Source organism: Lonchura striata, chromosome 4, assembly GCF_050655825.1.
Source record: "Lonchura striata isolate lonStrDom1 chromosome 4, ASM5065582v1, whole genome shotgun sequence".
Classification (NCBI taxonomy): domain Eukaryota; kingdom Metazoa; phylum Chordata; class Aves; order Passeriformes; family Estrildidae; genus Lonchura; species Lonchura striata.
In genome coordinates, this window is record NC_140706.1 from 16,079,245 (window position 1) to 16,104,788 (window position 25,544).

Sequence of the window (25,544 nt, forward strand, 5' to 3'; positions counted from 1 at the left end):
AATCATCGTCCCTGCATCAATTACTATAAAACTGCAAGACAAAACTAATTCAGAACTGTCAAGTTTTTACTGCCTTTCTATTCCACTTTAGACTGTTTGCACTGGTAATAGTCAAGCATATATTGCTTTTAGACACTTGCAGGAGAAGTCAGCTTTTCCCTTAGAAGCAAAGTCACCTTTTACCTAGTAAGAATAAGAAAGGATTTAGTTTTTTGCTCTTATAATAATTTCTTTAGTATTCGTTTAATTTTTTTTGTAATGATTTCCAAATACTCTCTATGAAGAATAAATGCAGCAGAATTTCTCATATATTCAACTGCTGCAGCTATTGGTAGTTCACAAATTTTAAGTTATTTTACTCTAAAAAGGTAACATGATGAGGGGATGGTGTGTGTGTATCTAAGAGCATATACTCTAAAAGATGTGCTCCCGGGTTGCATTTGAAGTGCTCTTGCTGCTAAATGTATATTCAATCAAAAGGGTTAGACTCAGGTAGACTAAACTTATCTGCCATAAATGCAAATCACATTGACTGTTCTGTAACACAAATCATTAACTTGTAAATAGTGGTGGAAGTACCTTGGGAAGGCTCTAGTAAGACTACTTATTCAAAGTAAGGTCAAAGCCAGTTCCTCTGGATTTTACCTAGTTAGGTAAGGAATACTTCCATGGATGGGAGACTCTACAACCTCTGGGTGGCATGTTCTACTGCTTGCCTGTCCTCATTTTTCCTTACATTGAAAAGAACCTCTAATTTCAACTTGTTTACAATCTGTCATTATGCTGCTATGCACCACTGTAAAGACTTTGACCCTGTCTTACAATTAGAATATCCTGAGTTAAAAGGGACCCACAAGGATCATCAAAGTCCAGCTCCTGGCCCTGCACAGGACAGCTCCAAGCTCCATGCGCCTGAGATTATTGTCCAAATGCTTCTTGAATTCTGTCAGGCTTGGTGCTATGACCACTTCCCTGGGGAGCCTGCTCCAGTGCCCAATCACCCTCTGGTCAAGAATGTTTTCCTTATATCCAAGCTAAACTTCCTCTGGCACAGCTTTGGGACTGAGGCTGACCTCAGGTCTTGTCACTGGTCACCAGGGAGAAGAAGAGATCAGTGCCTGCCCCTCCACTTCCCCTCAAGAAAAAGTTGTAACTGCAATGACATCTCCCTTCAGTCTCCTCCAGGCTGAAAAAGGCAAGTGACTTCAGCCACTCCCTGTATGGCTTCCCCTTAAAAGCCTTCACCATCTCTGTTACCCCCCTCTGGACACTCTCTAATGTCTAATGCCTTTCTTATACTGTGATGCCCAAAACTGCCCCAGGACTTGAGGTGAGGCTGCCCCAGCTCAGAGCAGGACAATCCCTCCCTTGCCCACTGGCCATGCTGTGTCTGATGCCCCCAGGACAGGGCTGGCCCTGCTGGCTGCCAGGCCACTGCTGGCTCAGGTTCAACTTTACATCAGTGAAGACCCCCAGGTCCCTTTCTGTAGTGCTGCTCTCCAGTATCTCAGTCTGTTCCACCCAATATGGGGAAGTCATAGTGGTAATTTTCCACCACACATGAGAAATATGTAATTAGACACATAAAATTTTAAAACATAATGAAATATATTTTGGGCAAGAAAGGTATTATAACTCTGAACTTAGTATCACTACCAAATATTTTTTAATTGTTATCAGCAGATGGCACCAGATATACTTGGTATGACCTGAACAGGTTTTTTTTCTCAGATGTTTTATTAGGAGTTGTGACTATAGGAAAAAAAACTTGCAAAGTTTTAAATTTGCATGCCTACATCTGTTTAAATCCTCGTTTTTCACAGTCATTATAAAATACAGGGCAGCTATATTTAGTCCATGTATAATTTAAACCCAGTAGAACAGTCTATAATGATCCACAGACCTGCTGTTATTAGGATAAAAGAAGACTGAACTTGTATGATGTAATCTGATATTTTCTGCTTTTGATTGTCCAGGTAACAGTTTGTATGCAAAAGAAGAGAGCAATTATGTAATGTAATTATGACTAATTGCAATAATGCATTTTAAATAAAAGCTCACATTTAGGATTAATACTTCCTCAATTTATGTGCTGCATGAGCTTGAAACTATTCAGATTTGTACTGTTAACTATTCTGTACATTACCATTATGCTAATGATCACTAGACTGCAATGTCTATGGTGATAGATTTGACTGTCAGAGTTAAAAGCTTCTAAAATAGTGTTCCACAACAGTATTCATTTATTGAAAAACAGTACTTTTTCACTAAAAACTCAACCTTATGACTTAATTTGTCTTCTGACACAACGCCAAAAGGCCGTGAAAAGCACCAGGGAATAACAATCCCCCTTGTATCTGCAATCCAGTTGTGTGAGGAGCAGGACTAAGAACACGATTGCTTCTCCATGTGCTTAATAAACTCACTCCATAAATTCACCCTTTTCACCAAAAGGCCACAGTTTCTTTTAACAAACCCACCTCAACAGCTACCAAACTGTCCCAGTGACATTCTCAGTTCTACTTGTAAAATTGTTCAGGTCGCTGTCAGGTCATCAGCATGTTACAACAGGAATATAACTATTTATTTATTCTGAGGCATATGTCATGATTAGCTCATTTAACTTGACCGACCAACAAACAGAAGGAGTAAGTTAACTCTTCCGCTCTCATAAACACTCCACCTTTTTTCTTCCTCTATTCAGGTTGCCATGTTCACTATTCTACATCAGTCATATTTCTGTGAATCCTTTACAGTGAAGAGAATAACACTGGCAGGTAGATGGTCACCACAAAAAGTGTCTCCTTAAGAAAGGAGTGAAAACCCCACTAACCATTCTTTCCTGATGAAGTTTAAGAGGAACAGCAAGTTTACTGTACAAACTGTGACATTGTCAGTGATTACAGAAAACTATCCGCATTTTGAAAGGACAAATTAGATTTCTTAAGATTAATAATCAAAACAAACTGCAGGTTTTGGATGAAGCAGCCTGTGCAACTCAAAACTACACCTCAGAAAGTAACACTTTTTTTTAGTCTGAGATAATGTGTGCATGACTACATTGATATAGGTTTGCTAAATTAAATATATATTGTCCAAGATGCAAAACCAGCTTGTGACAGCTATGCAACTGAATGAAAACTACAAAAAGAACAGAAGAACTCAAAGTTAAACACAGATATATGGTATGGTCTAAGAAAGCCACATTTATGAATAGAAATATTTTAGAACATAACAAGGATATCTACAAAGATAGTAAAGAGCTTTAAAAAGCTCACAGGAAAATTACTTTGGGATAGGAAACATGACATTGAAGATAGTTGTCAGAGCAGCACAGAGAATCTGAAAAGGTTCAAGTAAATCTCAAACATTCTCTCTATAATTTTGTGCCTAAATTCCTCAACTTCTAAATGAGCTTCTCATGTCTCAGTTATCTCTTGATGGATCATCTATCCTGAAGATAGAACCTGATTCACAACCGTTTTTCTTTGGTTTTGTTTAAAGAGGTCACATTACTATTGCATGGAAAAATGAGCTTCTAAGAACACACTATGTGTATTACTAGAAATACAGAAAATTAATAGTCCATGAACAAAATGGCTGATCAAGCCTTTAAACAACTGTGATTCTGAGATATAATGATGATCACATGTCCCACTCTATAATACTCATAGTAATAAAAGACCTATATATTTTAAAAGCATACTGTGTTTTTCCCTTAACAAAACAGAACAGCTGAACTTCAGCATTACATAAGTGGAAAAGCACCAATCTAAGTCTACTCTGCTTACACCACCGGAAGGATAAAGAGAGATGTAATACCTGGGAAGAAAGTATTTGGGTTTCAGACACAATGTTTAATGGCAACAATCAATGTTTGATGACAAGAAGGACTTTGGATTTGCTGTCTGCTGAGCACAGGACTTCCCTGACAACTGACTACAAAACTGATCTCTCACTAATTCATAGTGAAGATGGGTTCCTAATGGGAAGACCTTAGTTGTTTATAGCATTCCAAGAGTTTACCCATTTTGGCAGGAGTTTTATCTTTATCCTCTTTTGTCCTAGATTCTACAGATAAATAGTCATACATTAATGTCTGAAGGCTGTCTGCTCCAGGCAACAATATACCATTGTTGCATGTTTTGAGATCTTCTGAACAAGTTTCCTGATTAAAAAAAAAACAAAAAAAACCCCAAAAAACCCAAACCTACAACCAAATCCACTCAAACTAGTCTGCAAATTAAAAAATCCATATATTAATTTCTTAAAAAAAAAAAAAGATCAATGGCACCAAGAAATGAACTCTCCAATTTGCTCATTAGTCTTAGAAGTTGGTCATAGAGGCCTAAATTAGCTACAATAGCAAGAGAGTAGATGGTCTTGAGGAGTTTGCAATCCAAACAAATGTTACTCCATTTTAAAGACAGCCAGCCAAGAATTCTACAATTTACAACGAAAAACATCTGGTTTGGGACTAGGTATAAGAACTACTCCTTAGCTAAACAATTACTAGATACTTTTTTTCTTTTTTTTTTTCTTCTTCTTTTTATTCCTTTCTTCCTAAATTGATACTTGATCTCAAAAACCTACAAAAATTCAGAAAGCAGACTTGGGATTTTCTTAGTAAAACTGTTCATCTTCCTCCTAAAATCCAAACCAGTTACTTGAATACCTCATAAATTGGTTTCACATGCCCTTTACTATTTTCCTTTTCACTTCCCATAATTTGAACAACTTTAAAGACTTTGCTAAAACCCGAACTGAAGCAATATTCTTAGTAAATTCTTACCCAAGAATACAGAAGTACTTCAGAGAATCACAAAAACAACTGGAAGTTTCATCTTTTAATAGACAAAACCTCTTTAACCTAGCATTACTGATCTGGCAGATCAAACCAGAAGAAAATGCTAAAAGCCAAATGTTCTTTGTGTAAAACTTCACTTAGAAATCATTCACTCCACTAAAGTGCGGTCATGCCAAGTTTCACTTCTCTCATGATAGAAGTTCCTCTCAAGGAGTATCAAAAGAGATCATCTGCAGAAGGAGCATAAAGCAGGCAAACACTGAATAACACTGTACACATCAAGACCAAGAAGAGATCTGACAAAGTAGAAATTTGAAGGAATTAAAATATCTGCCTAGGGAGATGCCTCACAATTGGGCCTGTGATGAAAATATAGTAAGACTTTAAGAAGTAATGAGGTGTCAGCTTCATTGGACATTTTATTTCAAATGGAAAATAGCTGCTTTGAAAGAAAGCCGAGTCCAAATGATGCACGCAAAATGCTGTTACAATCCATTTCAGTTCTGTAAAATGCAAAAAAGCAAGACATAGACTGAGTAGACAAGTCTGTACAGAAAAAGATTCTACATATCCCAAGTTAAAGGGCATAATAATCTCTCCTGCTACAGTAATTTATAAGGGAGTAAACTAGCTTTGCTTTTTTTCTCCCACCTATGTGAAGACAAGGCAGTGTCTGACTAACTCTGTCAAAAGCAAGAGAGAGCTGTCACCCTAGCCATACTTAGCTATTCTGACATCCACATCCACATACTAAATCCAAGAAAAATCCATAAAAATTGTAGTTACTGCATTCACAGTAACTTCATTCACATGAACTTAAGGAAGAAAATGAGTATTTCTGCTTTTGTTGACAGTGAGTAAACCAAGTAACGTTATTCACTCATGTATTGCTCTATCTTGATGAATGTCAAAGAGCAAGAACAGTCAAAGAATTAATGACCTACTAAATACTATATTTTGACAAGAAGTGTTAACCTCCAACTTGGATGCAATTGAAGGAGCAGCTTTCATGCAAGAAGATCCCAAATTCCATTTTGCAATCTGCAAAGCACATTCTCTTGCCTAAAATGCCTTTCCCATTGAAAACCAGAAGTGAGAATTTAGGAACAGAAAATATTTAAATGCTTAGAATTCCAGAGAGGAGACCTGAGTTTGGCATGAAAACAAAGTAGTAGCTCATGGTAAAAAGAAAAATCCAATACAATTTATGAACTGGGATTCAGAAGAATAACACATAATACAAGAGGACAAAGAGGAATGATAATTAGGAAGGGTGGTACTTCATCTGGTGATTCAAGTAAGAAAAAGATTAAGGAGAACCAAAAGAATAAAAAAGAGAAACAGCAGAAACATCTTTTTCAGTAGATAAATAAAAAATACTTAGGAAACAAAATTAACCCTGACTAATTTGATGCTTCTAGATTTTTTGTCATATTTCATAATACAAAAGACATGCTTTTATTACCTTTCTTTCGAAAGAGTGCATTTAGATAGTTTTCTGCTTGGCATTCAATCTTATCAGTGTTGGACTGGCCCTGAGATGACAGTTCCTCTGTAGGCGTTGACTGTGAAGAACCAAAAACTGATGCACGATCCTAGAAAACATATGAAGACCACAACATCTTTCAGAAGTTAGTCTGCTGGTAGTAAAATATACAATTAAATTACTGAGCTATTGAATGGAATAGAACCACTAAAATCAAACTACCTTGAGTCAAAATGCAGAATTAACTTATTTGCAAAATTCAATTCTCTGACTCTTATTTCCATACCAAAAAATTAGTGTTGGGGAGTAATGCTTAATATAATGCTCATACTTACACTGGCTGTTTCTTTGTGTAAATTACAAAAGGAACATTTCTCATCCATAGACCAGTCAGTTAGCTCTTCTGGCTCACAGTCTTAAAGGAAGAAAAGAAAGCTAGATGTTTTAAACAAGAAAAAAATGGATTTTGAGAACAACACACACTTCTTAAAATTTTCGTAAATAAATTCCATTACTAATATGATATACATTTATTGGTACAGTGCATTCAGTCATATCCAATTCTCCAGATGTTTTCAACTTCTTGTCTGGCTTTTATAGCTCAACTTAAAAATAGCAACAAGTGCCTTCCTTAAAAGAAAAGGTAAACTCATGTAATTCAATTATCATCTGTCATAATTACTGGAGTCATCTGAATGCTGCAAAGAAAGCTCTGAATTGCAGACATCATTTTTTAAAATTGAAGTATGCAAACTTGTGGTAAACTAAGCTAAGAATTAGGATATGGACTCCCTACCATGTGAGCTAAATGCATTATACTTATAGTATTTAACTGATTTGGTATCATCACTATAGGTAAATCCAAGCCTTATACTTGTAGCACTTGATTTATCGAAAAGTACCTTTATATGTTTAATTAGAAAATGTACTTTGGTCTAGAAGGAATGCAGGACTTAAACTTCCATTGCCTATATCAAGTCCGGTCTTCTAATGAATGGAGACACATAATCTACTTTCTTTAAACAAACTACTAAGCTCCATTTCAAAATTTAAGAGTTTTCAGTCAATACCCTTCTCTTCACAAAACACCAGTTACTTTAAAACTTTTCCCAAATTAACTGTGTTAATAGTTAAAATAAAGCTTTTAATTTCTTGTTTAAAACTGCACATGGCAACTTATTCCAGTTTGCTTTTGTGGCAATTTTATTCTTGCACCCATGAACAATAAGCAGGTATTTAGCACCTTTATGCACTTATAGAGACTTTAATTATCCCCTTTACACTCCATTTTGTGACTAATCTAGTCCACCTGGTTTTCTTCATGAGATTCAACTCCATCTCTTCTGCACCAGTCTCACTTGAACATCTGTTTCCTGAACATTCCTGACCAAGATCTCAAGATGATGTCTTTTACCTTACACCAGACTTCCCTACACTGCAGGCAATAGTTTTCCTACAGTATCCTAGTTATGCAGCAGCCTTTATTACAACTGCAGTGTTTTGGCAGGTGAATCCAAGACCCACAGCTCCTTCCAGAAAAGCTGCTCCTGCATGGGCTCCTCTATATAGGCTGCAATTCCGGACAGAGGTCTGCTCCAGCATGGGATCTCCACAGGCTGTAGCTTCCTTCAGGGCATCTCCACCTGCTCTCCAGTAGGTCCTCCATGGGCTGCAGTGTGGATATCTGTTCCAACATGGTCTTCCATAGGCTACAGCTTCTTCATGCTTCACCATGGTCTTCTCCAAGGGCTGCAGGGGAATCTCTGATCCAGTGACTGGAGCACCTCTCCCCTCTTCCTTCTCTGACCTTGCTGCCTGCAGGGTTGTTTCCCACTGCCCTCCACCCTCTTCCTACAACTGCTGAACTTTTATTTCTTCTCAAAGATATTATTAAAAAGGCAAAATAAGAATAAAATTACTCTGAAAAATAAAGGTTCTTCAGTTGAGCACAAACATAATGTAAGTAACTCTATATTACTTAACTCTTAGTTTGCTCAGCTCTAAAATACTGATTTAGAACAGAATTCTGTATTATTGTATTATATGCTTTCAGGGATTCAAACCAGCAATTTTTTACAGGTTGGACAGCTGATGTTTAAAAAGAGACATGGTATTTTTCTTGGCTGGACAGTAACAAGAGATAATGAGTCATTTTTGCTGAATTAATCTACCTGTCCCAGCCAATTAGAGCTATTCCTTTCGGATGTCCACTGCATAAAAACAACACTACTCCCTCACAAGAAGTTCATTGTTTTCCTTGCAACCATGAAAATTCTATTTATGAGCCCTGGGATTTTACACCTAACTCTAGGACAGGCTTTATACTTTCAGAGAAGTTCTGCCTTGGAATCCTGAATTTCCACTGGTAAAAGTCAAACTAGAGAGCAATCCTTGCGTATTGCCAAAAAAGCAAACCTTGAGATACATCAGCTCTACATAATACTAAACCCTGTATTCAAAGCAGTATAAATCATGTACAAGGCATATTAAGTCTGCCAGTGAGCTAAGCAAAAGTGATATCAGACATATACAAGATATATCAGATGCCAGACAAAAAGTCTCACATGACCACCACACAAAACATCCTGATATCAGTATTAACTTTTTTACTACAGCAAGGCAGCCATACTCTCACAAAAATCAGAGGCACAGACAGCACTTTAAGCTAAACAAACTTTCCTCCAGCTGCACTGAATTTAGGATGGGGATCATCTTCCCTCCTCATTTTACCTTGCTTGGGGTCAGATGATGAAAGATTTGCAGACAACCTATAATACTTGCTAGCTCATGAGGAAAAGTTGGTAAGAGTGTTGCAAACAGCATTTTAATACTAAACACAGTCCAGATCATTACTTGAAACCAAAACCCTTTAGCACAAAGCTGTTAAACTTATTTCCATTTATTAAGAATAAAATGGTGAACTTTGAGAAAAAATAATTTTTTTTTCATTTCTTAAGAGGCACATCTTTGTTTCCCTAAACCACTTTTCCCAAGAAGTAATGCCAAATTAAGTAAATTAATTCAGACATCTGTAGTACTGAACAGATTCAATGATTACATCTTAAAATATGAAATATTTGTCTAGTAAATCTAAATACAAAATAGATTAAAAAATTAAACTCTTATCAGTATTTTCAGATTATAATAACGTCCGAAAAGCTTGTCCACCTATTTGTGACAATTTTGAACATATCACCGCCTTTCTTTTTATACAGCACTACTGCTTCCTAACAAGTACATTAAAACAGTTGAAGTATTTATCAAGTCCTTCATATTTTTAATTTAATAAAACCTCTAATTCTATTAAATTTGTGTTTCTAATAAAAATTTTCACTACTAGAAATACTCCAAAAGAACATAAGGAAAAATAAAAGCTTTCATACTGTATAAAAACAATTTCTTCCTGGCAGAGAAAGAGCATTGAGAGCTGCTTTTTCCAACAAGACACAGCTTTTCCCCAGTGGTAAGAGAATAGAACCCCAAGACATAATCCCCCCCCAAAAGAAAGTACACACATAGCGTCTGATTAGAGGAATAGCTTTTTAACAGTTTAGCTAACTATCCATAAGTAGAATGTAAAGAATAACAATTTATACGTGAATTTACTTAGCTGAAAATGGGTATGAGGAAAAGATTATAAAGTCCTAAAGATTCAATGACATAAGAAGCCTCAGTTCAGAGCTTGAACCAAGGTCAGATGCCAAGACACAGAACTTGACCTCTTTGCAATCAGAAGCTGCAGAATCCAAGCAGTCAGAAAAACAAACTGTTGCTGAATAATGGTGACAAGAACCACATTAGCAAGTACAAAGTAAATCCTACATATAACAGAATTTCAAGACAAAAAAAAATGTTTAAAAGGTATTTTCCTGGAGAAGTGTAATAATCTAGTAATACTGGAGTGTACCTTTTAGCATTTAATTTGTCATTACAATTTCTTATTCACTCAAGTAACTTAAAAATGATATAATATTTTAATATATAGATCAAATACTATTTCAGTAAATAATTAAGGAGGAAATATATCAATCATGTTACATTTTATGCACATTATTGATTTTTTTCATGTCACAATAAATAAAGCCAACAACGTAAGAGAATAAAATGCTATTGTATCTAAGCAGCATACATTTCAGCCAATTCTAATGTATTTCTGCACAAGAAAGTTACATAATTTCTTGAGGTATGCTTAAGGAAACTCTTGTTGCTAACGAGCCATAATATTGCATGTTGACAGTATTAGCTCGGTGGTTATGATGAGGAACATAAACAGCCTAAAAGATGCAGTAATTCAGGCACGTTGCTTAGATTTTAAAAACATGAGTTTGAATTCTACCAGCCATATTTTTAAACTAAGGCAAATTATTTACTTTGTATCTTAGTTTCATTACCTGTGAAATGAAAAGTGGCACTTAGGACAATGGAAAATTTTGTACAAATTTTACTTATGAGTTCTGTATTCACCTTCAAAACAAATTTCAGACTTCAAATTAGAAAAATTAGAAATAGCCCTGCATACTATACTAATAAAGTTGACCTCTACTGTACCAGTATAAACCATTTTACATAGCATTATTGAAGCTACAGATACTATATGTACAAAAATAAATCAAAAATAGAGTAAGGTAAGGTAGCCATCCCAACCTACCAGATCTGGAGCAGTTGGCTCCAGAACTAAAATAAATTTTACAGATACCTCAGACATGGAAATAGCCATTAATTGTTGAAGAACTCTTGCACATTACTGACAAAAATTTTCAGAAATTGAAAAAAAAAAAAAAAAGGCTCTGAGATGTTCCATTTACGATAAACACAAATTTAATTTCCAAGGCAAAGTCACAAGGGCTCAAATAGCAAAGATATGTAAGCAATGGAGGTACCAGATTTTTAATAGGTAAGAAATCATCAACAGCATGAGGCAAAGAAGTTAAAGTTAAAACTTTACCCCTGAGACAGCTCAAATACCTGCACACATGAACTCTAAAGGAGCAGTATAAACTTTATGGTGTAGCACATCATGCCCCTTTAACTGCAGCTTAGACTTTGGCCACTACCTCATCAGCTCAGTACTTCTGTCTTCTTACCCAAAAGCAAAAAAATGGAAAAAAAAAAAAAAAAAAGAAAAAAAGAAAATGCAAACCCTTTCATACAAAAAATAAAGCTTGAACTTCTAATCAGTGTAAAGCTCAATTCAATACAATGCATTGGAATTACAACCAGAAAAAAAACAAAAGAGATACTGCACACTTATGACAATATTCTGTGTTTCCTTTTCAAATGTGCTTGCTTATCACAGTAGACAAGAATACTAGTCATGAAAACAAGCTTTAATCCAACTGTATATATTTCTTAAATGCTTTTATGTCTTATTAGTGGCATGCCTAGCTTGAAAAAGGAAAATATATTCTGAAAGCATCAGCAAAGTAGTATTCCAAGTTCCCCCCTTCTCCATGAAAATACTGTGTTATGTATATGATATAGGGCAAGGAACCTGCACAGTATGAAGGGAACAAAACCATAACCGAGTTAAAGCAATTGCTCCAAAAGTATTGTAAGCAAAGATACACAGCACATGCCAGTCTGCCTCATGTACTAGCACTAAACATGCTTTACAAATTACACTGTAAGACAATGAATTGTAAAGAAATAAGATGTAACATTAAGGTCTGATAACAGAAAGAGCATTTTTTAAAGTTATAAAATGAACTTGGCAAAAATAATTCTTTCAACACTCCAAAGCAAATTTTTGCTTTATGGTCCTCATGTTGTCAAATCATTCCATAGTTAACTAAGGACTTGCGTGTTATTGACAGCTATTCCAGCAAAACCAAACCCATTTGAACTAATGCTAGGTCTTATAAGGCTAATGGAAAAGGTGTGTGCGTGTGTATGTGTATATATATATGTATACACACACATACTTAGACATACTATGACTTTATATATATATATATACATATATATAAAGTAATATAAAAACTAAAAGCTTGGTGTACATATAATAAAGATATAAAAACATATGAATATATAAAAAGGATAAACTTTCTTGACCACTAGCATCCAAACTAGCATCCATTACCTTCCTTTTACCAATTAATGTCAATAGGAAGCTGAGCATCTTGTCTGCCCTTTCTAATGAATATTCAAAACCAAAATTAGGAGATGTAGTATTCCAGAAGAGTAAGTCTTCTTCATGAGAGCTTTGCAGAAAAGCTTAGCTAATCCAAATTCCCCTGTATGGGAACAAAACTTAGGTATCATTCTCCCTGGTGTTTTTCTTATGCACAGTATTGACAAGAAAATTAATAAATGAACATTGTAAAGAAAAGCACTGGAAGATTTCCTTTTTCAAATTCAAGATATATACTTAGAACTACTTTTAGCTAAAAGAAAAACCAGTAAGTTAAAGTCATTGCACTAAAAGCTGGCTCATTTACCTTCAAATAAACTGAGGTCTCTTCGTAGCCTTGGTCCATAAAGCCCTTCTAAAATACTTTCAAAACCTGGAGATAAAAGAAACATTTAAAACAGTAAATCAAAAGTTTCTTAAAAAAAAAGCAAATTCCAGAGAACTGGCAATAAGTATCCTCAAATGCCAAGAGCAATTCCAAAAAATGTTATTTTATCAAACAAATATTTACTCCTTCCACTATAGTACTACTCAATAGCATTAGAAGATAAAAATAAGGCAAGGCAACTGCCATCTGCCCACAATCAGCCTATTAAGCCATGCCCCAACAACCTCATTAGACTTAAAATAACTACCACAGAATCCTAAAGGTGGGAGGATTAGCCTCACAGCTCTAAGGAAGTGAAGGAGTTTCTCTCTTAGCCTGAGAATTAGTCATGTACAGAAAGAGGAAAAAATGAAAAGAAAAAAAATAAAACTTTAGAGATCAGAAACTTCTCATGATCTCCTGAAACTACATAATCTGAGCAGGCTATTACTACAAGAAATAGAAAAAAGCAAGCTTATTTTGCTTCTGATACCATGACAGTGCTCTCTAGTCCTCTGTATCCATACAAAAACATTTTAAAATGGAGGATTAGATAAATCAAATTATTTTACATATTTACCAGCTAGTCTGTTTAGGTATTTGGTAAAAATTAAATACTTCAATAAGGGCAATGAGATACAGAGCAAATCAGACAATTGATAAATAAATTAAAAAAAATTAAAACCCCAAACCCACAAAAAAACACATGACAACTGATGAAATATGGTGACAATTTACAGCATCAATATAACAGAAGTTTTGTTCAATACAGAAAGTTTCCAAGTGCCCCCCTTTCTCCTTCCAAACAATAAGCTTATTTGAAAATAAGAGGATAATTCAAAGCAGCATTTGAAGGTTCTCATTCTTTATACTAAAGGCCTGTCTGTAGCTATTATGCTAGACCACAACTTTACAAGACTATTTTATCATCACACCACATAAAATATACCAAAATCTTCAGGAAACAACTTCTATCAACAAAGAACACTCAGAATCACAAAATTTGTTCATCATGTGATGTCTTTTAAGACAACACAACATCCTGTTCCCTCCCCAAAAGTTAAATTTACTTTTTGGTTTAGATTGTATGTACACTAGCATAAGGAAGAATAAATATGTACCATATTTGAAGCAGACAAGGGAAGCTATCTTAACACATAGGAGCTGTTCAGCTTGACAAGTCAGATTTTGTTAAAATTTCCATTGCAAAGCAATTTTAATATATGGACTATACTGTGAATCAACTATAACCTCTACAAATCTGATACTTGAGCTATATAAGGATTTATATATTTATACCTTGAACTATATGGATTTCATTTTCCACATTTGTTTGTACTAAATATAATACCACGAGACAACACAAATTAAATGACAAAACCACTCTCCACTAACAAATATATATATATACACATCTTTTAAACAGTCTACAAGAACTAGAAAGCAAAAAGCCCAAAGCCAAGGCACACACTAAAATTTACCTTAAAGCATCATCCAGCATCTCTTAGATTCAATGTAATATAAATTCACATCATATTAGCATTGCACAAATTTCCTGTTCTTCTGACATCAAAGAGTTACAGACAAAAAAGTCAAGAGAGATGAAGCCTGAAGTTAAGATAGCAATCCTCCAAACACAACAGAGCAGAAATACAACTTACACCATGTGTATTGCCATTAATGTTACTCACTGCAAGCCATTTTAGGCCAGCAGCTAGTTACATTCTGCCAAGTTACTGTTCCTGGGTAAAGAAATTAACGAAGCAGCACTTGGAGACAACTCTGCTTATTTCAAAAGACCAAACAGCAACTCCTGTTTCAGGACTTCAGCAATCAAACAACAGGAAGCTTGTTTACCATCCCAGTCAACATCCAAAACCTCCTTGGTCTTTGGATACCTACCACTCTTCCCACCCTGTGGAAGGTGGTACTTGTTTCTGCCTTTACTTTTGTCCTTACCTGCCTGCCCCACTACCTGCTCCTACTTACGCAAAACCAGGAGCGCAGAAACCCAGCTCTGTAAACAGCAGTTTGTCAAAGAAAAATCCAACCTCCGAACAGACTTCCATAGAGCTTGTATTAAAGATGGCAATTAGCACACTGTGGGAGTTGTTTTTTTTTTTTTTCCTTACCCTGAGGAAAAGATACACCGATCTGCTTCTTTGCTAATTCACCAAACTTACTTCCATCCTACCCATCCAAAGGGCGGCTTCTCTTCCTGAAGTACCACAGAATCTCTCCAGGAACCACAACAGACTTACCCTGCCCAATCATTTGCTTCCTCACCTTTGGACACAGGATGCCTTTTTTTAAAAGAACACTTGTACAACCTAAGAACATCAAGAGAATCTTTTTCCAGACTTCACGCTAAAAGGTTCCCAGGAATGTACCTGTGCTACTTCCATGCTTCAGAAAGTACTACTGCCTTTCAGCAGAATTGATACAATTTCAGTTTAACCTAAACATGAAGATGTATCTTAGTTTCTAGTACTAATGAATGAATGCTGGCATCATTTCCTAAAATGTAACCATCTGGACACAAGCAGTTCAATAAACCTTTGTTTTTCTTCTTGAGTCAGTATGCTTACCCAAACAGTAGTAGCAGCTTTGTAACTCTCCAGAACCTGAAAAGCCTACAGAAATACACTTTACTTATATTTTTAATGATTCACTAATGGAAAAAATTTTGCTTCAAAAAAGTTTTACAGAATTTGCTCCCTCATGGTAATTGATTGCCTATCTGATTCCAAACTGTCTTTCAAAACTGTTACTCGAGACCTGACACTTTCTAGCTCCAAAAGATAGGTTCCTCCAACAGTCTTCATAAGTAGAAATGTGTGATAGAGCTAACCCAGTTATAAGGTTCCACGGTCTGTATTTCTGAATAAAGCTGCAAACAAGGTTTTTCCCCCTATATCAACTCTCGCTCCCACCTTTCCTCACTCGGGGCTGGGATGGGACAGGAACTCCCACGAGGAGCGAGGCTGAAGCTGTGACCTCCAGTAACAGGAAGGGGGCTCTCTTTTTCCATCCGTAGCTATTTGAGTACCGAAAAGGCAAACAGCCCAGGAACAAATTCTATCAGGTTTGGCATACAAGCCATGGATCACAGCAAAGGCCACCAAAAGGAAGGTGACAGTAACTACTGACCCCCATAGGGCTTCTGCCCAGTAGCTAGACTGGCTGTCTTAGAAGTTCAGCTCTTGCCTCTGGTCCAAACCCAGAATGTTACAGAAAAACTCTTATGGCTCATGTGGCTGTTGAAACTATCATCTATTACCCATCTACCTGGCCCACCGTGATACTCCTAAAAGTGATCTTCAGCAGACCAGAGCTAATTAAAGGAACACAGGGACAATGCTGAACGACACCAGGTGTCAATGTAATAAATAACAGAGTCCAAGGCAAAGGCTTTCCTAGGGCAAACATCCTGTGGGATCAACAAGTGACTACATGGCTGCTGGCAGGACTTCAGCTCTCATGACATTAGGATCCTTTAAGAAACAGAGTGCTAGAGAAAGACAGGATCTAGTTGATAATGCAAATCATTACTGCCAACAGGCTTGCCTCATAATGAGGTCTCCAAACTATGTTTGTCAGAAAAGTAGAGACTGAAGCCTAGAAAGGAAGAGAATGGCAGAGAAGGCAAATGTACACAAAGACCTTTCAGTCCTCCTGAAGAAGTGGCATAAGCAGGGACACACCTTAAGTAGCTATATATGAACCCATTCAGCAGAGGAAGCAAACACCAGCAATTATACACTAGAGCATGTAACAATCTTACTGGGGAAACAGTTCACACAACTGCAGTGGACAGATACTGGCTTTTAAGAAAGGGGAAGTGAGAAAGTCAAGGCAAGCACTTAGATTTTTAACTTAAACAAATGGAGCCTTAGTGTGGAATGGGCTACAGGACAGTTAAAAATCTACAGGTCAGGATGAAACCAGGTGAACATCATAGTGAACATCTGTTACAGCCTATACAGACTGTCCATCAGGAATAAGTAGATAAAGTCTTTATAAAACAAAATACCCCCAAAAAATAATGACGACCCCCCCCCCAAAAAAAAAAAAAAGAAAAAAAAAAAAAGCTACACAATCACCAAGACCTATGCTGGAAATGCAACATGCCAGTGCACAAGCAAGTCACAGGGATTCGATTCTGTGGTGACTGGAGGACAAACCTGCCTAAGATGATGGACAAGCTCAAAAGGGGAGGCACTATCTAGTTGCTACTCATAATTAAGTAAGAGATAATCAGTGATGTAATAGTTAACAATGGTCTTGGCCACTGCAGCAATGAGATGGAATGCAGGATCCCAAGGGACGTGAGGAACTTAAATAGCTGAATAATTTTCTGTGGGCTTAGTAATAACTGATTTACAACCCTTCCCCAAGACAGTGGAACTAGAAGTGGGATGCTGTACTGTCTTGTCTAAACCAGAGAAGTCTCATATAGGCCAAGGGTCTATAGCAAGGTTTTTATAGTTATCCTACTATTTCATAAAGTCAAAGAAATTGCAAGGTGAGGGTCAATTACTACTACTGAGTGATTAAAAAACCCCAATATTTTGTAAATAAATTCCAATATGTTAAGTGTCTCTACCAGTTTACTCGGATTTAAAACAGAATTATTAAGTCCAAAGAAAGCCTTTAAAAGTCCTCACAACGTTTAATTTAAGATCTTAAAGAGAAGCTGTCTTTCAGCTGTTCACAAAGCTTAAATCAAAGTTTTCCATAATGTTTTATCACTGTAAACTATTTAGTGTCTGAAACATCTTGAAGCCTATCTACACATTAGAGTGCCACTTACGAATAGTGCAGGCTGTAAAATTGTCATGAATAACACAGAGTAATAATTAAATGGATATATTCCATGCAAATTTCCAACACTGTGCACCTTATGCACACTTAGAGGTACTCAAATAATATACAGGGACTCCTCCTCAGGACCAGATAGAGCCTGTCTTCAACCTACTCCTCAGCAGCAGCTGCATGGCTGTGAATTATAAAAGCTTTTTCCATTCAGAAACTCAGAAGTAGCCATGCAGTCCCTGCAACTGTGGAAGCAATGGATAGTCTATGCTGCATTAAGCCTAGACAAAACCACCAGCTGAAGATTTACAGAAATTTTAATGCAAAGTTGGTCTAGGTTACTTTTAGACAGTTATTGAACAGTTATACAGCACAAATTGAGGTCGGGGAAGTTTAGCTATACATTGGCTATGGTTTTTCCAAAAGCTTTATCTCCATGATGTTTCTGAGGGGAAACAGTTACTTTAGCCTTGGAGTTGAATTCAACATCCATCTCATTCCCTCCCCACATCCTCTAAGTGAATTGAGACTGCAAGTATGTTTTCAAAAAATTGGGATGATTCAGACTATGTGTGAGAAAAATAGCCAAAAAAAGAATAAATATCATGTAATAAATGGAAGCTAGTCAAAGAGACATTTGACTACCACTTTCAAATGAACCACTTAGTAGGTCTGAAGATAGGAGCAGTACTTGAGCTCTACAGTTGGGAAAGGGAGCAGAAATATATGCACTGGATGTATTAAAAAGTTTCTGATAGGTTTGGTGCACTCTACATCACATTAATTTCTTGATTCCCCTAACCTTGTATATGGCCATATCAACTCCTTAATTTATATGTTCTTTTCAAATGAAAGTCCATTAAAGCAGATCTATTTCCTTTCCCCTTTGTCTTTTTATTTCTTTATTAGTCTTTTCTCTCTTCTCCTTTCCATGTTTTTGTTTAAGTAATCCAATTCTAGGCCTTTAGCTACAAGGCTTTTTTTTTTAAAGCCTATTAAAATGTAACCATTTTTAGTTAAAATTTTAACAAAGCATTTTTATTTGTTCTTTTACTTAGCATTAGAACACAATAATACTAAATCTCAAGAGGCGCCTTACAAAACTTTTACAAACTATAATGACACCAATGACCTCACAGTAATCCACCTAAAAAAACCTCTTGCTTATACTTGCTCTCCCCCACTCTGATCTGCTGCAGCTTTTCCAGTTTAGGAAAGTATAAGCTTTTTATCAGTTCATCTGCTTAAAGATAAAAAGTGTAAATACTTCTAAATAAATTCACTTCTAGTTTGATATTTTTCTAAGACATGAAGAATGTTTTATTCATACCTCGGGATGCATATCAGAAACAGTAGATTAATGCTCCTTACAGGGCTAGAAAAAAATTAAATGGAAGAGATGCTTATCAAGATTGCTCATCTGATTCATAGTTACTGCTCTAGTCTTCATCTGATGTGAAAGGTTACCTACCCTTTAGATGAGATCCTACTGTCTTCTCTAAGTTGCTCGATGTGTTGAGGAATTTTGAAGATTCTGGGTACATGCAAATTAAGTTCTGCTCCCTCTCCTCTCTTCCAGCATATCATCAGCTGGGTATGGGGTAAGATTGCTGCACACTGCTTTGAAGGACAGGGCATACATGTGTATTTTTACTACAATGAAATTAGACTTTTAGCTTTAAGCACTATGGCCTCTGGATGCCCTGTAGGAAAAAAGAACCTTGAGGCTCTGTAAAACACAAATTTGTAAACCCAAGAAACTCAGCAGCAGTGTATGTTGAAATCTTCACAACTCCTGTGTGCCTAGAAGTTTACTTCCATCACCCTTCACTTTGTGGCTTACTACACCAAGAATCACATCTCAATTACGGCAGTTCAAGTTGTTTTATTGAAGTCCAAACCACTTATTTAGCTTCTTAAAGAAAATCAGGCCTCACCCCTGTTAAGTAACAAGCATCAGCAAGTAAGATTCATGTATCCTACTCATTTTTTGAATTCAGGATTCTCAGCAGAGAAAAAAAATTCAAAGCTGAAGAAAAAAAATTTCACATTTTACACAGTTTTAAATCAAAACTAATGTGAAAGTAGGTTCAGAACTGCTGATTTCAATTCTTAAAAGGCTGTAGAATTTAATAAATGGTCTTTAAAATGTAATTAGGAAAATCCAAAGAATAAGATTACATTTAATGAGACTAAGCACTGTCCTGCCAGACAGAGCATTGAAATTAAACTACCTTCTTTTATTTTTGGTGTGGTAACAGCTACTGTTACTTTACCCAGTTGCTAAAGGGACTTGATAACCACTCACGAGTTCAATTTCCATTTCTGCATTTGCCTCTAAACACTTATCTAGTTAACATATGAATTCTGATCCCATTCTGAAGTCATACAACCTCTACTTTGAGCTGGTATTTCCTGATCTGTGAGGACTATTACATGATTTGTATGAGGAGTCTCAGAATCACATTGAAAAGAAATTATGGACAAGTAAGGACTGAAAGACAGATCCTGCATACTGGTTTATGCCCCAACCAACAAGCCAACCTCCTCTATTACCTGCCCCCTTCACCTCATACACTTTAATTTAAGTAGCAGTAGCTTCATGCCAAGGTATACCACACAAACACAGAATTCTGAGCTAAAACTCACTGACAAAACTGACATTACCATGATAAAAATAAATTCAGTTTCTCCCCTCTATCCTTGTAACTTTGCCCTGTTTCATGCACCTGAAAAGTGACTCATTTTGCAAACAGCATGGAATTCAAAATAGTACTACATCTAAATAAAAAAACTTCAGTTCTTCTTCTCCCCCTTCTGTACATTTTCATGACTGCATTATTTAGCTTGGCCCAGTACAGGAGTATATCTGGAGGAGCTTTTGTGGTTTGCCTTACAAAGACAGCTACCTTGGATTAAAACAATCATACCCCAGACAGAATTCAACTTCATTGGTTTTGTCAAATATTAGAACTGCCTTTAATTTTTTCTTTTTAAATGTACCCGAGGCAGACAAAGCACCAGTTGCAGCTTCCCTGAAAGAAAATCTTTCACTTTTCTTCAAATTCTCTCTCAAAAGTGCTTCAATATTTACTGATAAATATTATTTATCATTAAAACAGATGCAAGAGTAGGAAGCAGCATTTTGTTTTAGCTAACTTAAAAAAGAAATTCATCTGCCTTTCTTACAAGTTATTCCTTTCACAGGAAAGGGACTTGGAGCCCATGTTTAGTCATCTTTTAGCTTCCAATCATGTTAACTTACAGCCTTCTAAAGTACACACCTATATTTTCCAGGTGCAGCTTGCACTCTGTTGTCTATCATTATTTGTCACTAGGGAACGGGTTTACCTGAAAAATGGTTATCTGCTCCAAACTCTTGCACCTTTTTTGTCTCCAACTGACAGGAAACTAAAATTAATTACATCTCTACTCAAACCCTTCAAGAGTATGTTTTTATTACTCACCCAGCACTAAGTGCCTTTGATATATCAGACCACTCTTAATTATGTAGAAAATATTTTATGATCTTTCTGCAGCTCTAATTCAAAATTTTGAAAAAACATAAAATAATTACATCCATTTTTTATTGTACCTAGTTACCTTTATCCCACCATTAGGGTATAAGCAGAAATTCTCTTACAACTTGTTAAAGGAGAATAATCTGTAGGGAAGAGAGTTATTTTAATATTTTATAAAAGTGGAACAGTGTGTTTAACAGAGAAATTTAAATTAAGCATTAACATATGTTTCTTTTGCCTCTCCCTTCCTTCCACAGTCAGCAGCTGTCCATTTTGCTCACTGTTCTCCCCTAACCATAGAAGGATTAATAATTTTAGTTTTTCTTATATATTGACATAAATCTCAAAGTCACAGGGTTTTTGTTGTTGATTGTGGCTTGTTTTAGTTTTGTTCTACTTATATATTTGTTTTTAAATCTACTACTACAACAATCGGGAAAGGATTGACTATTGTATGAAACAACTGAAGCACTGAGATTAAAAAAAAAGGAAAAAAACCCCAAAAATACAAACACACAAACCAGTAATCAAACACACAATCACCTTTTTGCCATTTACACAAATGGGAAGACAAAACAAAAAAAGTAACTTGCTAGACAGAGTATTCAAGACAGAAAGCATGTCAACAAAAGCAAAAATTATTATATCTTTATTGAAACATTTTATTTTTCCTGTTTGTAATGTCACTATAGAATATCTATTCTAAAAATACATTATTTCATAAAGTGTTGGCCACATTATCAGGTAAAAAGCCACCCATTTTTCCTGCAGAAAAATTCTTGAGACTTAATTTAGGACAGATTTTGCATAGGAATGGAGCAGGGCAAGGGCTTCTGTTGAATACGCTGTCTAGCTTGAATCCATTTCTTGCTTACAGCACTAAAAAAGTTCTAACATTTAACTTAAAACACTCATTTTCTTTACCATATTGATTCAGTTCCCTGAGCAAACAGGAACCAACATACCAGAGATTCCAAAATGAAAGGGAGGAAATCCTCTATTTAGACTCCAATACAAATTCCAAACCATAGCTAAAATGATGCTTTTCCTTCTCTGCAAATCTTGACTCTAAGAACTAATGCAGCTGAGGACACTGCTGCTGCCAGCAAGACAGGGTGACCAAAACTTGAAATGAGACTACAGAACCACGTCAGTTCTAACTGCTTACTTTTCACCTAGGATAAAAACCCTTGGTTTCAAATCTCTATGCTGTGCTTTATTGTGGGGATGAAGACAGTGATGAAATGTAGTTTCAGAAAAATACTACGTACATCAAAAGGACTCGCTGTAACATGAAGCAGTTGCAAGCATTAAGCTGAATACAAAGCAGGAGACTGACACTGGCCATACCTCAGAGGCAGAACAAAAAGAGGAAATGTTGTGCCTCCCCCCCAATTGTTCACAATTTTAAAGAAAAGGGTGGCAGCCAACAGGGGTGGGAGGGGGAAGTTTTTGTAGGTTAAAAAAAGACTGCAATTAGCATCAACTTAGAGTTCAGGTATTTATAAATCACAGCAAGAAAAATGAAGTCAAATAAAAAGGGAAGCAGTTCCATTCTCCCAAGTAATCTATGCCAATGTATCCTTGCAGACTTCTACACAGGAGAGCCCAACATGATGCCTTTTACTATACCTTCAGACATTGCCAAGGTTAAAATAGATTTAATTTCTAATGTAGCAGCCAGATATTCTGAGAGACTTGTGTTATTTATAATTTAAAAGGCATAAGGAAGACACTTCAAAAGTGACTATGCTGCTCTGTGGATAGGGAGAGAGAAAAATGCTTCCAAGTGACAGTTACTAAAACTTCATTTCTGTTCTCTCTAAAAACTCTCTTTGAACAGTAATCTAATCCCAGCTGCTGCATTGGGACATTTAAATATGGAATTGGTGTGAATACTGGTGCTCAGACTGAAGCTTATCCTGCCTTTCTTTTTCCAAGACTCTACATCAGAGCGAGATAGATACCAACTGTTACCCAGAATAGTGCTGGCAATAATTTGACCAGTTCATAGCTTGCATCCTTAGAGAAGGAAATTCAGAGGAAGGAAGAGACTGTAAAAGATTTATCTAGCCTGGAAAAATGCTCATTACTTCCTCATTTGGCATGAATTTAAGTGTCTTACAACATGAGGAGAATAATGCCCAAGAGTAAGACATAGAAAAAACCGTCACTTCCAGAAAACCATGTGTCTAAAGCCTGTGTATGTTTCTTAATTATCATTTTAAGACTTACAAGAGGACTAAAAAGTTTGGCTATTTTACCTAACAAGATTAGAACTGCCAAACAAATTCTTTTCTTCTACTTGAAGGCCTAGTCAGATGTTCACTAAAACACAGAAAAGTCAAGTCCACAGCGAGTCCCTGACAATAAACAGGTCACAACATCGTTTTATCACTATGCAGTATCACACATCCAACTAGCATCTGGGAGAGAGTCTAGGAGTCAACTAACAAATAAACAGGTCTTGCACACTTCCTGGATTGTAAGAATCCAAGAACATTGGGCTTTCCACTAAGAAAAGCTCTTAGAAAAAAAAACAGGTACCAGAAAACCCCCCCAGAAAAACTCCAATAACCAAAAAAACCCCGAAAAAACAAAAAAAAACCAAACAAACAAAAAAATCAGAACATTCCTAGCCTGATGGGCCTTTGAGGAACTGAAGCTTAGGATTCTGTGTTACACCATGTGTCTACTGTAAGCTAATGAAGTTACAAGCCTTCAGAGCATTCCATGAAACTGCTGCCTGACATTAAGTTTTAAAAGGAAGAGGAATTTCAGAAGAGATTCAGTTTCAAGGGAATTTTCAGGTTTCTTTTCAATTATAATTTCTGTGTCACTCAAACATCCTATTTCCCACAAATAGCTTTGAAATTATGAACTGGAAAAAAGTCATTCATCTCTCCCAGCAGATTTATCTTCCTCCCATTCAGAAACGATTTGTTACTGAGAAACTATTTATTGATTTCTATTATTTCAAAAGTTTGGAATTGACTGAAATCCTGCAACTAGAATGCACTGAAATCAGTTGACACTTTTCCTACCTGCTGAAGCTCCAGAAGAAATGGCTTCTTGTATCAGGCTACCAAACTAACACAGTGAGTGAACTATCGACTCTATAAATCTTAGTGTCAAATTCTTCAAAATCTTTATTTTCAAACATATCATTAACACAAATGCTGAAACCAGATAATTAAAACTATTCTAGAAGTATCACATCTGTTGCAGTATTGCAGAATATACTGAAATGAATAGGCAAAAGTTTTCAACTGTTTAACTTTTGATTAAGAAGGCTGAGTCATTTAATTTCCCGCTGGAGATCAGAAAAGCAGTACAGAAATAAAGACTTTAAACACAAATTTTAGCTTCACATTAAGTATTTTCATCAAGGTGTCACGTGTAAGAAGAGAACAGGAAAAAGTCTCTGGGATTTGCTTTTACTATTTGACACAATTCAAAAGCTTAAGTAAGTGCAATTGGGGTTTGGTTTTTTTGATTTTTGTTTGTTGGTCTTTTTTTTATTTAAGCAATTAGCATGCATCTGTAGAAATTTTTTATAAACTTCCTCCCAGTCATTAAATGGCACAAGATAGAGGAGAAAACTGTAAGCTTCTAAGTGTGGGATTTGAACTCATCTCCAGCAGAACAGAATTTATATAGCACTGAAATTCAACCATACACTAGATCTAAGAATTTACTGGGAGATTTTTTTAACAGTTTTGTATTAAATTTCTGATTAGACTCCACAAAATTCACATTACTAACAACTGTCCAACCTGAGCTGGGGAGCAGGGAGAACACCACAAAGGAAAACCAGATACATTTTTAAGTACCTAGTGGCAAGATTCTGAATAGTTGAATTATGTTGGGAACAGACGAGATCTTACACAACGCAGATGGGTTTAAACATTAGCTATCCTGTCTTAGAAACACTCTGCTCCTTCTGTATTCCAGCACTGTCTTTTCCTTAGCAAAAGCAAATATTCATTATTTCCACAGACAGTAATTCTCACTATTGAATTTGTTAGTCTGCTTTAAAAACAGAGATACTTCTTCACTTTATACTGTGCAAAAAACGGAAAAAAATGGATATCCCTATTTTATTCCTTAAAAAACTAGCTCAGCACAAATTCTGCACTAAGATCAAGCAGCTGAAAAAAGAAAGGATTCAAATCAGTTGGTTTGGGGTTCACTTCTTTTTCTCCCTAAGAACCATAAATTATAAGATAAATAGAAAAGGCAGAATCTTTAGCAGAGCTCATTATTCCACTCACAGTTTAGCAAGTTTGTTTGACCCAAGACAGCCATCGCTTCCCACAAGTCTCAAACAAGACAAAACAAGAAACTTCAGTACTTAGAGCTGATCTGTAAGTAGAACACTTTTCCCTCTTAATGAAACAATTTGGAAAGACAACTGC

General features: G+C 36.0%; 1 protein-coding gene across 3 annotated transcripts in view; it reads right to left on the reverse strand.

Annotated features, from left to right (window-relative positions):
* LCORL (ligand dependent nuclear receptor corepressor like) overlaps positions 1-25,544 on the reverse strand; it is a 79,883-nt gene that overhangs the window by 42,757 nt on the left and 11,582 nt on the right. For 2 of the 3 annotated variants that reach the window (XM_085578522.1, XM_021554402.4), the window contains exons 2-4: positions 12,731-12,796; positions 6,629-6,708; positions 6,273-6,402 (exon numbers count right to left, since the gene is read on the reverse strand). In XM_085578522.1, coding sequence (XP_085434648.1) covers positions 6,273-6,402; positions 6,629-6,708; positions 12,731-12,796 — 276 coding nt within the window. Of the gene's footprint in view, positions 1-6,272; positions 6,403-6,628; positions 6,729-12,730; positions 12,797-25,544 lie in introns of all 3 variants that reach the window. The other variant, XM_085578521.1, reaches the window with a different exon arrangement.